Genomic DNA, 15,876 nt, shown 5'->3' with positions numbered 1-15,876 from the left:
ATCCAAATTAAAAAAAAACTTTTATGTATTCTACACTTGGCCTAAAATTTATAATTTTCTTTACCTTTTTTTTTTTTTTTTTGATACATATTTTAAAAAAGCAAGATAAATTTAACAAAATTATCAAGCTAAAAAATATGAGCAGTAAATTAGGTTATTAGTGTTAAATAGAAATTTTTGCTCTCTGCAATATTTAAATCTCCTACATAGTACTCAAAGATATGCATTTTTTTCAAGGTTAAGTTAAATTTTTCATTTAAAATTTCTTTTTTTTTTAATATTATTATTCATTTACAAATGTTGATCTGAAAATGTGTTCGCTAATCATTTTTGAACTTGATATTTTGTTACAATTAATATGTAGATAAATAGAAATAAAAAATCAGTTTTGTGAAGAAAATTATAAATTTTAGGCCAAGTGTGGGATATCTAAATGTTTTTTTAATTTGTATAATTGATTTTATGGTGCATGTGGAGTGTGGGATATAGGGACAACGTTTTATCAACAAAAATTTCGAGCTACTAAAAAAGATTTTTTTTTCAATTTGTCCTGGCATACTCGTACCTACAAGTGAGACGCAGGTCGACACGGGCTGCCTTTGTTCAAATTGCATGAAACTTTTTTTTTTTTTACAATTGTTTTAGCATAAGAAGAAAAATATAAGAGGGTATGCCTCTAGAAAAATCGACTTTCATTTTTTGTGGGGCACCCTAGTCTGTATGCTTTTTATTTACTTATTTTTTTAAAAAGTAGCGAAGTAGCGGCTACATTTCAAAAGTAGTTTGTAGTTGCTACATTTAAAAAAAGTAGTTGTAGTTAACTACATTTGTAACGATGTAGTTGTAGTTCGCTACAAAATAAATGTAGTTTTCCAACCACTGGGTCTAAGTATTACCAATGGACCATGTATAATGAAAAAAGTAATAACAAATGTATCGGTAACTCAGCCGGAGTAATGGATAATTTAATTTAAAAAAAAAAGACTCACCTTAAATATTAGGAAGTTTCAAAATTGTTCTACAGTACTGATAATAACAGAAAAAAACGCAACATTTTTTTTAAATGGGGGGGGCACGCCGTCCCTATGTGCAAAGCCGTGTGACACACTACGCCGCCAGAGTCAAAAAGTGCCGAGCTCTAACAATTGAAAATGCCCCAAATGAGGGGAGCCAAAAAAATTAATTGAACTTTTTAATTATATCCAGGGCCCGATCAAGCCACTGTGACGCCCAAGCCCTGACAAAATTTGATGCCCCTCTCACAAGAAAATCTGCACTTTTTTCATGTGGAAATTCTCAAAAAAAGAAGAAATAAAGAAATCCACCCCATTTTGGTGCCTCTAAAATTGTTCTGCAGGTCCATGTTCATGGACCTGCAGAACTGTGTGTTCATCAAGCCCTGATTATTTCTAATGGTGGCAGTGAAATTACACTGCTCATTGATACAAGCAATCCTCTCGCTGCCTATATAAAAGGAAAAATTATTGCCTTGATGTGTCTAAATATGCTATTCAAAAGTGCTAACTTTTGCACTGAAAACCCGTAATCCTAATTAATGCATACATTAGCATTTTCTTCCTAATGTCGAGTCCTGAATACTGTTTTGGTATGCCTATAGTACACATCACAAGGCTGAACATATGAGGTGCAAGAAATTTTCTATTCTCCATTTTTGATCTTGAGATGAATAAGTTGTATTATAATTTGTGCAACATGTCTTTTTGTGGTTTTAATTATTGTTTGTGGTAGTTTGACTTATCATACATAAAAAATACTGTTAGCCCATTGCACATACTCGTATTTTACTTGTGGGGGTAATACTTGTACATTGTAGACAGCAATTTTGGTTAACCTTTTAGTTCTAAAAAGTAACCACTTAACTTTAATCACTCGATTCCCCCGCCCCCTTTTCTTGAACTATTTGCGTGTCAAAAAAAGAGCTTTGGACAATGTGTTTGTTTTAGATATCACTTTAATGCCTTAAATATTTTACAATGTTTGGTTTTACCAGAAGGGATGGCAGTTCCAGATTTTAAGGTGGGATATCCTCTATACTTCAATTTAAAAATAAAATGAGAACCCTGTTGTCATGTTTTAGCAGGCATCTAATTATTCATCAATTAGTTATATTAGAGAGATATTTAGAGCAGCGTTTACTTTGATATTTAAAATATTTTCTTTTTCCAAAACATATTAGCATATTAGAGGAGCTACTGAGCTTGAAATAACTTCGAGATATGAAGTAAGAGCGCTTACTGTAATCCCAAATTAAATGGTCATTTTTACACATTGTTTTTTTTAATAAATTAAATGCTAAACGTATTTTCTTGTACATCTTGTTTGTCTACAAAACCTCATTCGTGGTGTTGGCTATACTTTCACCGAACACCACTGAATAAAGGAGTTGAAAAGACATTTGCACGACGGCGGGATCAGGCTTGACACTGGCCTGATGGGGGGGGGGAGGCAGCTTATAATAGGTATATACAAGGTTGCTAGTATTCTAGCTTACTTGTGCTAAACAATATAAAATGCTGCAATATTCTGGCAACAAATAAACAAAATTTTCATAAGTTTTGAGCTTCAGTAATATTTTTGTAATTAGAGCAGTTCAAGATAGAACATGTTGCATGATTAGTTTTTGTTGATGTTTCATATTTTTTAAAAAAAAGGTTCAACCATAAGTAACCCTACAAGGTGTCCATGCCCTCAAAGGTAATGGCGCACTTCTCTAAAATGCTATGGAGCACCTCCCAGCACTAGAGCCATTCCCCAAATGAGATTCAAAGCCCTCTCAAATTTTCCTTATTAAAAATGTTTAATATTCTTTATTAAAAATCTTCAATACCCCTCATTAAAAATCTCTGGATAATGAATGTAAAATAAGATACTAAAAAGTTGCCAAGCAAGTTAAAAATAAAGCAAAATCAATATACAGTCAGACCTCGATATAAGGTTACCCACATATAAGGTCACTTTCCTAAAGTCCCAACAAATTGAATAGGGATTCTGTGTAATGGATCATCGGATATATGGTCAGGTCTCAAATACCGCCATCGCTTATAAAGTCATTTTTGTTCGACTTTGAGCGATTTCAGAGCCTCACTGTCCACGAAATGTCCCTACTACATGATCTTTTATCGACAAAATGCCATTTGCCCAACGAATGAAAGGAAGACTTTTCCACGAAACCCTTTATCCCCTCAAATTCTAGGAAAAAGGCCTGTAGAGACACGGGAATGCTGTAGAGAGAGGACGACTGGAGTGAGTAAGAGGGATCATTCACCCCCCTTAACGCAGGTAAAAAGAAAGTTTTGTTTCCTCTGGCTGCTTAAAGTTGGTCCCTATTCATGCTTTGCGGATTGAGGGTGGCAGCTTTTAGATAAGGGTCAAGGTCAATAGAGATGGCTTTTAGCAATGTATACAAATTTCGAAGGCAGGTCCCCCATAGTTCACGTGTCCGTCGTTCACACATTTACGATGGATACGTTTAATCCGTACAGAATTTTTTTCTGAACTAAAATTTTAACGAATAATTTACTAATTTCTAACTTTAATTGACTCAACTTAATTAAAACATCGTTATTTAATCAAGTTTTGAAAACATTATATTTTAGAATTTGTTTTTCTGATGAAAGTTTATGAACCGGTTATAAAGTCACTCCACTTATTAGGTCACATTCTCGAAGTCCCGAGGGGTGACCTTATATTGAGGTCCGACTGTAGATGGTAGTTGTTAAGGATGTTATAGAAGACAAAAGGATCACCATAAAAGTGATAAAAGGTATTTTTAGAAATAATTTTGGTGACAGTAAGTGTGAGAAGGATTTCAGCAGGTGCATGGGACTGGAAGTAGAATGTCCAAACATTTTGATAGTCGCCCAAGCAAGTTACACAAATCATTACTAATAAATACATTGGAAAATTGCAAATGAATTGCAGCAAAAAAGAAAAATGATGAATGAAGTAGAAGGTAAAAAAGTTCGAATAAATTTATTGCACAGCACTGAGAAAAAGGAAGTTTGAGATTGATTGAGAGTTAAAAATTTGAAAGTGAATGCAATTTTTAAAGAATGCGATTTTATCACACGGGGATCAATACGATGTTCCAAACTGCTCACCGTTCAAAAGAATGGTCGTTCATTTTTTAAGTGAATGAACGGATCCGTTCATTTTAAGGATTCGTTCTTTTTGACCCGTTTATTCATGAACGACACATCTCTAGTATTGATTGAAAAAAATAAGATGAAAAAGTGAAAAAATTCATTATTCATTACAATTATTTGCTTTCAAATTCAAAAATAACACATAAAAGTTTTAAAACTTTTTCATAATTTTTGAAAGAGTTGTGAGATAAAATGTATAAATGAAATAAATAAGCTATTTAGATTTGAAACAAAAATTAAAAAAAAAAAACAGCAATACATGTCTATTGTCAATAGCTAAAAAAATATTAACTAAAAATAATTTTAATGTATCATTAATAAACAGTTTCATGAATTCTACTTTTTGCTCATAACATAATTGGAATTTCAATTTTTCCACCTTTTTTTTCAAATATGGAGAGAGAATGTTTCCAGGCTTATTGGCCATGGTCTATAGGAAAGAGAATCTTTTTCCTATAGACCACGGCCAATAAGCCCGGAAACGTTCTCTCTCCATATTGACGCCAGCCATGAAAGCCTTAAGCACTTTTTTTAAATGTTGATTTTACATTTAATTGTTTATGTATTAGGACATTATTCTTTTACAATCAAAGGAAAAACATCAAATGAATAAGAAAAGTTTTTAAGACACGCTACACTTGTTTGATTTGATACAAGTAGAACTTAAAACATTGGATGATTATTAATGTATCAATGCATTAACATTTTGATAGGCAAGCCTATTGTATTTGTTTGTTGCACTTCAATTGTAACAGGAATATTTAGACTTTTTAAAAAGGGAAAAAAAAGCTTTAAAACAATAACTTTTTTTAGCTGAGGCAATTTCACATCTGCCAACTTTTAAAAACATTAAAAAAATAAGATGTGAAACCGTAAATCTAGAGAAGTAAAAAAGGTGTTGCATAGTACATTTTAATTTAAGCAAGGTTGTGAATGATACTAAGCAGTGCGTAAAGAAGAGAATAAGAAAGCAGCAGATTCGATTGGATTTCATGGGGGATGTGTTAGTAAACTGCAGCTAACATGCACAAAATCTTTCAGGCATGTACATGTCTATTAAAAAGAGTTGTAAAAAGGTTAAATTGGGAGATTAAAAAGTCAATTTTTCAGAGGAAGAATTCTACAAAAAATTGATCTTTATAATGATAAGTTCAAAGAAGGGTTACAAGGCTAGTAAGGGACTTTCAGATTTAGATTATGATACCAGACTTAATAGGATTAATATGTATAGCCTGGAGCAAAGGAGGATAAGGGGACATGGTATCAGTTGTTTAAATTTATCAAAATGAAAGATGTTAATGGGTTAAATTTTAGGATGGAAAGCAGGACAAGGGGTCCTTGTTTCAAGCTATTCAAATGCTAACTTGGAAAGTAGGAAAAATTACTACTTTAGTGGGGTCGTGGGCACCTGGAACCGGTTATCGGAAGAGGCCGTAATTAGCAAGGGGGTAGATAAGTGTGAGGGTCCTTTTAATGACAAAATTCATTTGAAAGATGAAATAACAATGCTACTTAAATTCAAAAAAGTGTTTTATTGATTGTAGCCATTTTTCTTTTGTCAGAGGGATACCAAAACTAACATTTAGCACAAGAAATGCATTAGAAAATAAATAGCTTCAATAAAATAGTGCAATTTGATGACAACTCAATAGAGCTTCCATGCAACATAACATGTAGTCAATAGTTGATAGCTGAGAGGTTGACTAAATGTACATCGTTGACCAGCATGCCAAATAATTCAAGCTTTTGCAACTTTTTTTTTTTCATTTCCCTGGTAATTTTTCTTTTATACAGCCGTTTTCTTTTTTTCAGCTAACCATCTGTTGCTCAGTGTAACCCAACAAATATTAAACAATATATTATTATAAAAATAATTATTATGTTTTTCAATATAAATTAGCTTAAAATTTCTTTTAGACAGGTGAAGTTAGAAATTGAACATCTATATTATATTCTTTGAGTACTTGTAAGATATTTTAAATATACAACTACAAATGTTTGTTTTGTTAGAATTTATTTTCTTTCAAATTATTCATAATTAGATTTTTCTTATCAGAATGATAAAAATAAAACTGTTGAAAAATATTTTAACGAAATAAAAAAAATTTATTAATATCAATAACAGAATATTCAGAAATTACAGTTTTTAAAGTTAAATATGTTTTTTGTATGCTTAATTAAATATATTTTTCCTAGCCTCGTTTTTTTTTGGCATGCTGGATAGGGACCATGCAAGGATTTTTGTATTTTGCGGCATGCTGCCTAATGGGGGTAATCTGGTACAAGGTTTTCTTATGATCCAAAGTCAATATCCCAAAATATGCAAAACTTCATCAACAGATAAAAAAACATAAGATGAAATTGCTTCAAGAATTTAAAAAAAAAAAATACTTACACCACTTACTAAGATGTCATGTGGAGGTTCTTTGAGCTGTATTGTTGCTTTACCACTACTGATAAATTTTGTCAGTAATTTCTTTATGTTATTGTGGACCTAAAAAAAATATAAAACATTAATATGGTTCTCAAAAGAAACAAATTTTTCTCCCTGGCATATTACAAACACTTGGATCACTAACTTCAAAGTTTATAAGAACTCCTCATTTTTTTTTTTTTTTTTCAATAGTCACACATATGCAAAACTCAAACTTACTCAATATAGCAACATTCAAAACAAATAAGGAGTTCTTCCTAAAAATATTTTTGGAGCAAACCAGAAACAATTTTCAAAAAGTTTTCAAAAATGATGCATCAGATATCAATGTATTTTTCTGTAAAAAAAACAACAGCAAATAAAAAATAATCAAAAAACATGTGATATGTATGTGATCACTTTACAAAATTAAAATATTTTCTTTTTTTTTATAAACAATGAAATAAAAATGCTCAAATCAGGAGTTAAATTTTGCAGCACTTAAGATATATGAATGAATTGAAAAGAACTTACTTTATATTTTGTTCCTTTGGGATATTGACGAGTACATAAAATAAGTGTGACATCTTCATTTGAATTTTCCTCACTGTGAGACGTATGAGAAAGAGTCAAAGTAGCAACATTGTACTTTTTATTACGAATAGTAGTTCCAGCATGAGCCCGATTAGATATTTCGACAGCACATGTTATTTTCATTTTGACCTAAGAACAAAACGGATAAACAAAACTTATGTGAGGTGAAGTTTAGAAATCCATAGAATTACAAGCGGTACAATGACGTACATTTTTTACACCTAGATATGGGAACGTTTGGGGGGGGGGGATTTTTAAAAGGGGAAAACCAGTTTTTTTCCAGCAGGGTTATTTTTACTCGCGAAAAATTTCAAAAAATATTTTGCACAAAAAAATGTATTTAGAAATTATAATATATTTCTATTGGGTGAGTGCAAAAGTTCGTGTGGAGTCTGTGAAAGAAAGTCATACAGTGATTAGGCAAGCAAAACTCTTTATTCAATCAATGATATATTCTCCATCGTTGTCTATAATCTTCTTCCAACGTTCTGGCAGCATACGGATGCCCCGATCATAAAAACTGCGTGGTTTAGATTCGAAGAACGAAGACACGACGTTTTGTAAGGCATTCAAAGAGTCAAGTTTTTTTTTCATTAAAATGATTTTGCAATGACCAGAATAAATGATAATCCGATGGTGTGATATCAGGAGAATACGGTGGATGAGTTAGGACATCCCATTTCAGGCTGTTCAGTTTGCGTAGCGTCTGTCTTGAAGCGTGTGGTCTAGCGTTATCTTCATGAAAGACTATGCCTTTGCGATTTGACAAACTTGGACGTTTCTGTTTTATTTCTTGGTTCAGATTAGTTGATTGACGACAGTACTTGTTTGAATCAATCGTTTGGCCGGCGGGGAGAAACTCAAAATAAATTATACCCTTGCAATCCCACCAAACACAGAGCATCACCTTCATCGGCTGCAAACTGGCCTTTGCCATTGCTTCACCATGTTCACCTGCCTGTTTCCATGTGCGTTTGTGCTGAACGTTGATGTACAGAACCCATTTTTCATCGCCCATCACTAATCGATCCAAAAACGGCTCATTTTTGAGCAGCCCGAGTAACGATACGGCAGCAAAAATTCGCTGGATTTTGTTGCTCTCGGTCAACAAATTGAGCACCCATATATCGAGCTTTAAATCGAATCCGATTTTTTTTAAACGCCGAAAAGCGGTTGATCGGTCAACGTTAAGTGCTGTAGCAACTTTCTCTGTTGAAATTCGCGGAGTAATCTGAATTAAAGAACGCAAAACGTCGTCATCAATGCCGGAGGGTTGACCTGAGTGTGGCTCGTCTTCCAGCTTAAAGTCTCCGCAACGAAATTTTGCAAACCATTTTTCCACAGTTCATTTAGCTGGTGCTTGATCTTGATAAACGTCTTGAATGTTTTTTACGGCTGCTGCAACGTTTATTCCATTCCGAAACTCGTAAAGCATAACATGCAGTAAATGCACTTTATCAACACTCATTTTAAAAGTAATCTTTCTCAAAGCAGTTTGTATCTGCACAAATTATTTTGATTGGAATGAAGCTGCACACGTCAACTTTCCAACGATCTGACTTACGTAGATAGTGGCATTAATGACAACACGTTACGCGCGTTCTAACGCCATCTATTGCAGCTCCGCATGAATTTTTGCACTCACCCAATACTTAAATTTACAAAATATATTTCAACTTAATATGTATTTCTAATCAAGACATCGTCGCCTCAGAGCAACAGTAAGACATCTAATCCCAGAAATAATACTAAGATATCCTACTGTTGCTCTGAGGTGACAATATATTGGTTTAGTTTCTTGCTTTTCTTTCCTTTACACATACATCAGTCACCAGGTGCACGGAGCCATAGCACTCCGAACCCTCTACTGTTGACATTAATAGCCTCCCCTGCATTCGCAACTTTTAAATTTCGTAAACCCAGAACTCTATTTGTACATTAACCTATATCAAATTGACAAAATTGTCAACTCATTATTTTTCAAATATGAACAATTTTCCTTTGAACAATTGTATTTCTAATGCAACAAAATTAGAAAGAATTACCTTTAACTTTTAGTTTTAGCAAAACCCTCACAATGTTTACTGTACAAACGCTAATGCATGTTTTCCAAACTAAATAAGGGGATATTTCGATAATTGGGAATCTGGTGTGGTTGTCTCATTTTTGGCGTAAATAGTTTTACTTTGGTAACCTTGCTGATTTATAGTAACTCTATGTGTGTAAATGTTTATGGTCTCTTTGTTTAGATTTGGAGAGAAAAATGCCTCTGGCGCAGGCTCTGGAGCCAAAAATCAACACCAATGAAGAAAGGTCGCCAGATTCCCAATTATCGAAATCTTCCCCTAAATAATTAAAATTTGATAAGTGCTAAAAGATCCAAACATAAAAGTTAACAGATGATATCAAACGCAGATTCAATTTCTAGATAAATTGATTAATTTTTAAATTTTAAATAACCTTTACAAAAAACGTTAAAATTACTAGATTGTAGAAACTTTTAGTTTCACTAAAGACACAAAAGAAAAATGAAAATCCCACCAAAATCTTACGAACCATTAAATTTATGAAAAATAGAAAATTTTATTCAAAACGTTCAGCTAATTGTTATCATTTTATACAATGACAAGAAAAACAACTTTATTACGAAGGAATTAAAAAAAAAAGAAACATTTACCGTTTTCCATTGAAGCTTACGTTCAAAATTTTGAACAGAAGTGCAGATTATTATTCATCTTGCCAGGAGCATAATCAGTATCGAGTCGAATAATCATTTGAAGCAACAAAAGTCCCGCCACGGCCACTTTTGTTTACAAATAAGAGATACGGATACGGATCGGGAGAGAGCATTGCGCCAGAACAAAGTTCTTTTACGCTGTATGAGAGAGAGAAAAGATCAGTCTCTTCTTGATAAAGGGACAGAGTTGACGATTGTTTAGTAACGTTAAAAAAAGCGCATTTTATTTATTATTGAACGCTTTTGGTTTATAGCGTGGTTATTTGCGCAGAGAAATAACCCGCAGGTAAAAAATATTTATTATTGGTCAAAAAATTTCGGTCGACCTGTGGACCTGTAACGCTACTGAAAAGTCACCGGTTAACCGCGCAGTCGACCGGTAGCTCTGTGAATGTAGCCTTCATGTATTTTATTAGTATTAAGGTTGCATTAGAGCAATCGAATATAGGTCGGAGATAACGCATAACCCCCTTAAAATCGCGTCAGTGGAAATTTTTGCGTCCTGCGACCCGCAGACCACACAGTGTGGGGGAGGGCACGTCTTTATTAAGGGGAACAACGGCCCAAGAAATTAAAAAAAAACTAACACAAAGATCCATTAACGTTTCAAACATACACTGCTACCCTCTGGGGAGGGGTCCTACAGATTTCGTTGCAGGGGGGGGGGGCAAAATGTCGAAATGGGAATATTGGGCGCCGAGCATTTTAGACCCCGGGAATATTGGGCATAATATGCTCGGCACCCAAAATGCTCGGCGCCCACAGTTCCTAGCGCCCAAAATGCTCGGCGCCCAAAGTTCCCGGTGCCCAATCTTCCTAGACCGCCAAAATGTACAGATTCGTACCTCTGCCTTTTCTCTAAATGGGCACCACTCTGGATTAGGTTTGATTGACTATACCCTTCATCCAAAACTACACATTATTTAATAGAATCAAAATTGTGCCTCGAAGTTACTAACTCATGCTTTTAGAGCTAACGCGAACTCCTCGTCGACAACACGAGTTTTTTTTTTTTTTTTTTTTTCTGAAAGGAAGTATCGGCTTCGTTATTGCAGGCCCGGATCTATAAATTTTGGTCCGAATGCAAAAAAAAAAAAAAAAAAAAATCAGCAGGACCTCTAAAACCGTCCTCTTTATTGCTCTTTTTCTTGATCCAAAATCATGTAATATGTGTAGCTTCAAAATTTAAAACTTCCTGTGTATAAGAAAATTTGCAGTAGTTTCTACCCTTACAGTCATGAGTTAATTTCTACCAAAAAAAAGTGCGGGGGAGCCCCATAGTCCCCACTACTATTTTTAAGGCATAAGCAGCTTGAATTTAGCCTAAAATGTTAAAATGTGCATCAAATTGAATACAAAAGGGCAGAAGTTTAGCTCCCGTGAGCTACTCTGCAAATACAGTCAGGAATTAATTTCTACCAAACGAAGTGCAGGAGCCCCAGATATAGTCTCCACAATCTTTTTTTTCTGGCATATATATAAGCAGCCTGAATTTCTCCTAAAAGTTAAAATTTGCATTACATTGGAAACAAAAGTGCAGGAGCTCAGCTCCAATGTAAATTACAAGGTAAAAATTATAAGCTCTGCTTACAGTCACAAATTTTCATACATTAGAAAAAAAGCACGATTTTTATTGAAATCAGAACTTGAATTGAAGGCGGAAATTTTAGAACCAGTCTTATTCATTTCTGCTTAAGTGAATTTTCATAAACTTCATAGGAAAGGTTGAAACATTGTTGGAAATTAGTTCAGGAGGAAGGGGGGCTCCCCCCTCCCCCCCCCCCAAAAAAAAACAAGAACCTCCCTAAAAAAGAGAAAAATACCCCTCAATACAACCCCCTCCAAAAAATTTCAATGGTGCAGTCTGCACCATGACCCCCTCCCCCTCCTAGGTTGGCACCCTTGCAGAAGGAGAAATGTAGTTATAAATAAAATCAGATATAAAGGTTATGTACAAAACAAACAATTAAGTAATGTCTCATCAAGTTCTAATAAAAGTGTATACATTAAATATAATTGTTGTTTAATAGCATTTTTTTAAGATTTTTTTAAATTACACATTTTTAAGTATATTTATAAACTCAGCAGCAGGACATGTTTTTTATTTTCTAGTACACTCTCACGGGTGTGCGTGTATACAAAGATATTGAATATGAGCTAAGGATACCTATGAATGTTTTTGCAGTATTTTTTTCTGAATTGTTCAAAAGATTTGTTTGTAATTATAACCAATTTATTACTTTTAATATTTTAATGGTGGAGTGGGGGCAGCCTTTTCCATTCTTGTCTGGTGTGGCAAAAACTGCTAGAACTGTCCCCTCCCAGGTTTGAGAGCTCTGCCCCTACCTAGGTTTGAAAAATTGTTGTATTTACATACACTACCTCCATACAGTGCATGATCTTTGAAAATTAAAGAGAGAGGAAGACTGTAGAGATATGGAGGCAGTGTATGTAAATATAACAATCATACCTATGTAGGTATGATTTTTGTTGTTATTCATATAATATACATGGAGTACATGCTCTTTGAAAATTAAAGAGAGAGGAAGACTGTATAGATGGAAGCAGTTTAAGTAATATTATTTGAAAAAACAAGAAAAAAAATTGAAAATTGTATCACAGAAACTTTTTCCGCTTGGTCAAGTGAAAGTCACACAACATATGTAAGGGAGGTTTATTTTTCATTTTCGTTGGGAACTTTGTTATAAATGCGGTTAGAATATGGTAAATTAAGATAGATGTCATTCCTATTATAAATATTTGCTAGACAAAATTGCATTTGTTATGGAGAACTCTGCACGATGTTTATAGATGTAGATAAACGTTTTTAAAAGTGCCTGCCCCACACTGACATATCTAGGGATCCTCCTCTCCCCTGAAACACAAAAATTTTCCTCTTTTGACCATGGAAAACAAATCAAATGAATCATATTCACCATTGAAATTTTTTTCTGAGTATGCCACTGCCCCCCGCCCCCCTCTTCCTTTTTTCTGGCTGTGCCACTTTGACAGCAATAGTTAAAATAGCATTTGATAAAAAAAAAAAAAGAACAAACTCCAAAATTGTTCAAAAAATGAAAAATAATTTTATTCTTTAAGCACCATCGATAATACTTTTAAACATAATTTTTGAAGTTGGCGCAAAAACAAAAAGTAAAATAGTGTAACCATGCTTTGTCCGTTTTTTTTTCAGAAAATCATCCAAAGTTAGGAACAAAACATTTATATTGCTTCTCAAATATGCTGTCATGTGGTATTGAAGAAACTGGGCCTGGTTACACTTATAGTTGTAGTTGAGTTATGGCTAGGCTTGCGAGATTTCTGAAATGTTCAACCAGAACACCGGAATGCCCTCCCCAGCGTCGTGAGTATTCAAAAGGGTGTACACCCCTGGCTGGCTTTGAGAGTTTTATAGTGCAGTTTATTCTTAGTGATACGAGTAAATGGTTACTAATTATGAACCTAGAAAAGGGGTAATAAAAATGACGCGAGCTGATAAATTAAAAATTTTACTTCTTGCATGTTAGTATTTACAAGTTATTTTAGTAAGAAGAAACACTTTGAATGAGGAATAAAAAAATCGACATTATTTACTTTTAATTGGCAAAGACTTTTTATAAAGTCTCTTTTGGTTTTAATCTTTTTGTAAAAATCCTCACAAACTAATCCGATATTAACTTTTCAAGTTAATTTTACAAAAGACAAACTAATTATCCTAAATAATCATTCCCAGTTAATTATTTTTAGAATTTTTTGGTCATCTGTAATCCAATTGATCTTTTTCCGGGACATGAAGTAATCCGGCCGGGACATTGGGATTTTATCTGAAAACTGGGACGTCTGGTAAGCATAGTTATGGCTGTGAATTATTTTATCTATCATTTTTGCGCCAACTTCAAAACTTAAGTTTAAAAGTATTATTCATGGTGTTTAAAGGATAAAATTATTTTTCACTCTTTAGAGCAATTTTAAAGTTGATTCTATTTTTTCTTTCAAATTTTTTTTATTTCATTCTTTTTAGTGTAAATGTATTTCAGAAATAGAAAGAAGTTACCTTCACAAAACTTCAATTTTTTTTTATAAAAATGCTCCATACTAAAAAAAAAAAACTATAAATACTCCTTAGACTTGAAACGATTGGCACTAAAAATGTATCTTTGTTCCTCTCTGGAATTCATTTGTGTGTTAGTTTAATTATAACCGTTTAAACATTAACGTTTTGACAAACAAATTTACATTTCAGAGCATACAAGCTCCTTGTGACCTGTATCTCCTTATTATTGGCACAGACGATAACGATAAAAATACTACTATATATATAGTTGAGGCAAACCTAGCCTGGTAGCATTGTGAAGGCTACGCAGATCCTAATCACTCATTACCTTGCATCCAGGTTAGGCACCACCACATTAGAGTCTCTAATGTGGCACTAGAGTAGTGTCTAGTTGTGTCAACACTAGAGTCTCTAGCGTGGTGATGGGTTAGGTTCACCCCCACTATAGAGCAATGACACTGAAGAAATTTGATGCTTGCTTCAGAGAAGCCTTCATTCAAAATTATCGTTGCAATTACTATTAATATTACTGTTGTACGACACCAAACTTTTGTTACAATGGGTGTTATATTTAATCATTTAATAGTGAAATTGAATGAAATTTACTGTTTTTTTGCCCATAATTTTTTTTTAAATAACAAATATGGTCAAACAAAGTGGGACCTAAGTTGACTCATCCCCTATCCATTAAAAAAAGAATGTTCAAAATCTGTTCACTATGTGAGACGCTGTGAGTGGACAAACAAAAAAAAACATACATTTGGTATGAACTGATAACAGCCTCCTTTTTGAAGTCGGTTAAACATACATTTGGTATGAACTGATAACCACCTCCTTTTTGAAGTCTGTTTAAAAGTAAGAAACTTCAGAAAAAAATAAATAAAACAAACATGATGAAATCGCGTTTTAATGAAAACATGTTCAAAACTTCACAATGAGGGAATTTTTTTACAATAACAATAAATAGACAAGTTTTAAATACAGTGTGAACAAAGGTAAATAATTTATGATGTGTTTATAATACTACAAATAATAATTGTATAATCTTAAAATATAGTTAATAATTTGAAACATTATTGAAAATATTTATTTCACCTAATTTATATAATGTGAACATAAAATATTTAAACCATAAACTTACATGCTCTTAGTAATAAAATTGATATATACAAGCTTTCATGAGAAATGGATACTAATCCGAATACATTCCAACATTTCTACGTTGACTTATGTTTTATAACCAATCATGAAGCAAAAACTTAGAACTGTGTATGGGATATCCTACTAGCATAATAAACCGAGGCGAAAATTATTTTAAATTTCAAGTTCGAAAATTTTACAAATAATACTTTACAGCAATATTTATAACATTCTACTGAAAGGAACTAAAGTCACACCAAATTTTCGAACAAATTGAAGAACTGTAAGTGTCATCCAGAATTATAACTTATGTATCCCTGATTAAGACACAAGCTTAAAGAAATCACATTAAAATATAAACAAAAGAAAAAGTAAGCTTAAATGAATCATTCTGTTAAGTAAAAATGGATATCTAAGCTTTTAACAATAAAGAACAGTATAAATTAAAGCAGTAGCACATTAATAGCACTAATGTCACCTGATGCAACAATTTGGGGATCCCCCTTCTATAAGACAGAATTATCCTAATGCAAATTTAATTCAGGGATTTTTAATAGAGGAGGGGAAACATTTTATTCACTAGGAGTAACAAAAGTTGAAAATAATGTTCAGTTTGTACAGATTGAAATGAAGACAAGCATTAATAAAAACCAGCGACGCATTGTTAACTGGCTACCATTACTGGTTTACAAACTTTGTTGGTTCTTTAAAAGCTATAAATTTTTTGGAAAAACCAAATCCCACCTATTAAAAAACACTTTAAAAATAATAT

General features: G+C 33.0%; 1 protein-coding gene across 1 annotated transcript in view; it reads right to left on the bottom strand.

Moving 5' to 3' along the window:
* LOC129224268 (leucine-rich repeat protein 1-like) overlaps window positions 1-9,976 on the bottom strand; it is a 32,882-nt gene extending 22,906 nt beyond the window's left edge. Inside the window, exons 1-3 of the mRNA XM_054858699.1 lie at window positions 9,851-9,976; window positions 7,114-7,302; window positions 6,562-6,660 (exon numbers count right to left, since the gene is read on the bottom strand). Coding sequence (XP_054714674.1) covers window positions 6,562-6,660; window positions 7,114-7,296 — 282 coding nt within the window. The 5' untranslated portion in view covers window positions 7,297-7,302; window positions 9,851-9,976. The remainder of the gene's footprint in view (window positions 1-6,561; window positions 6,661-7,113; window positions 7,303-9,850) is intronic.
* Window positions 9,977-15,876: the final 5,900 nt, after the last annotated feature.

The sequence above is a fragment of the Uloborus diversus genome, chromosome 1 (assembly GCF_026930045.1).
Source record: "Uloborus diversus isolate 005 chromosome 1, Udiv.v.3.1, whole genome shotgun sequence".
Classification (NCBI taxonomy): domain Eukaryota; kingdom Metazoa; phylum Arthropoda; class Arachnida; order Araneae; family Uloboridae; genus Uloborus; species Uloborus diversus.
Note: the sequence above shows the minus strand (reverse complement) of the source record. Positions and strands in the feature narration are given on the sequence as shown.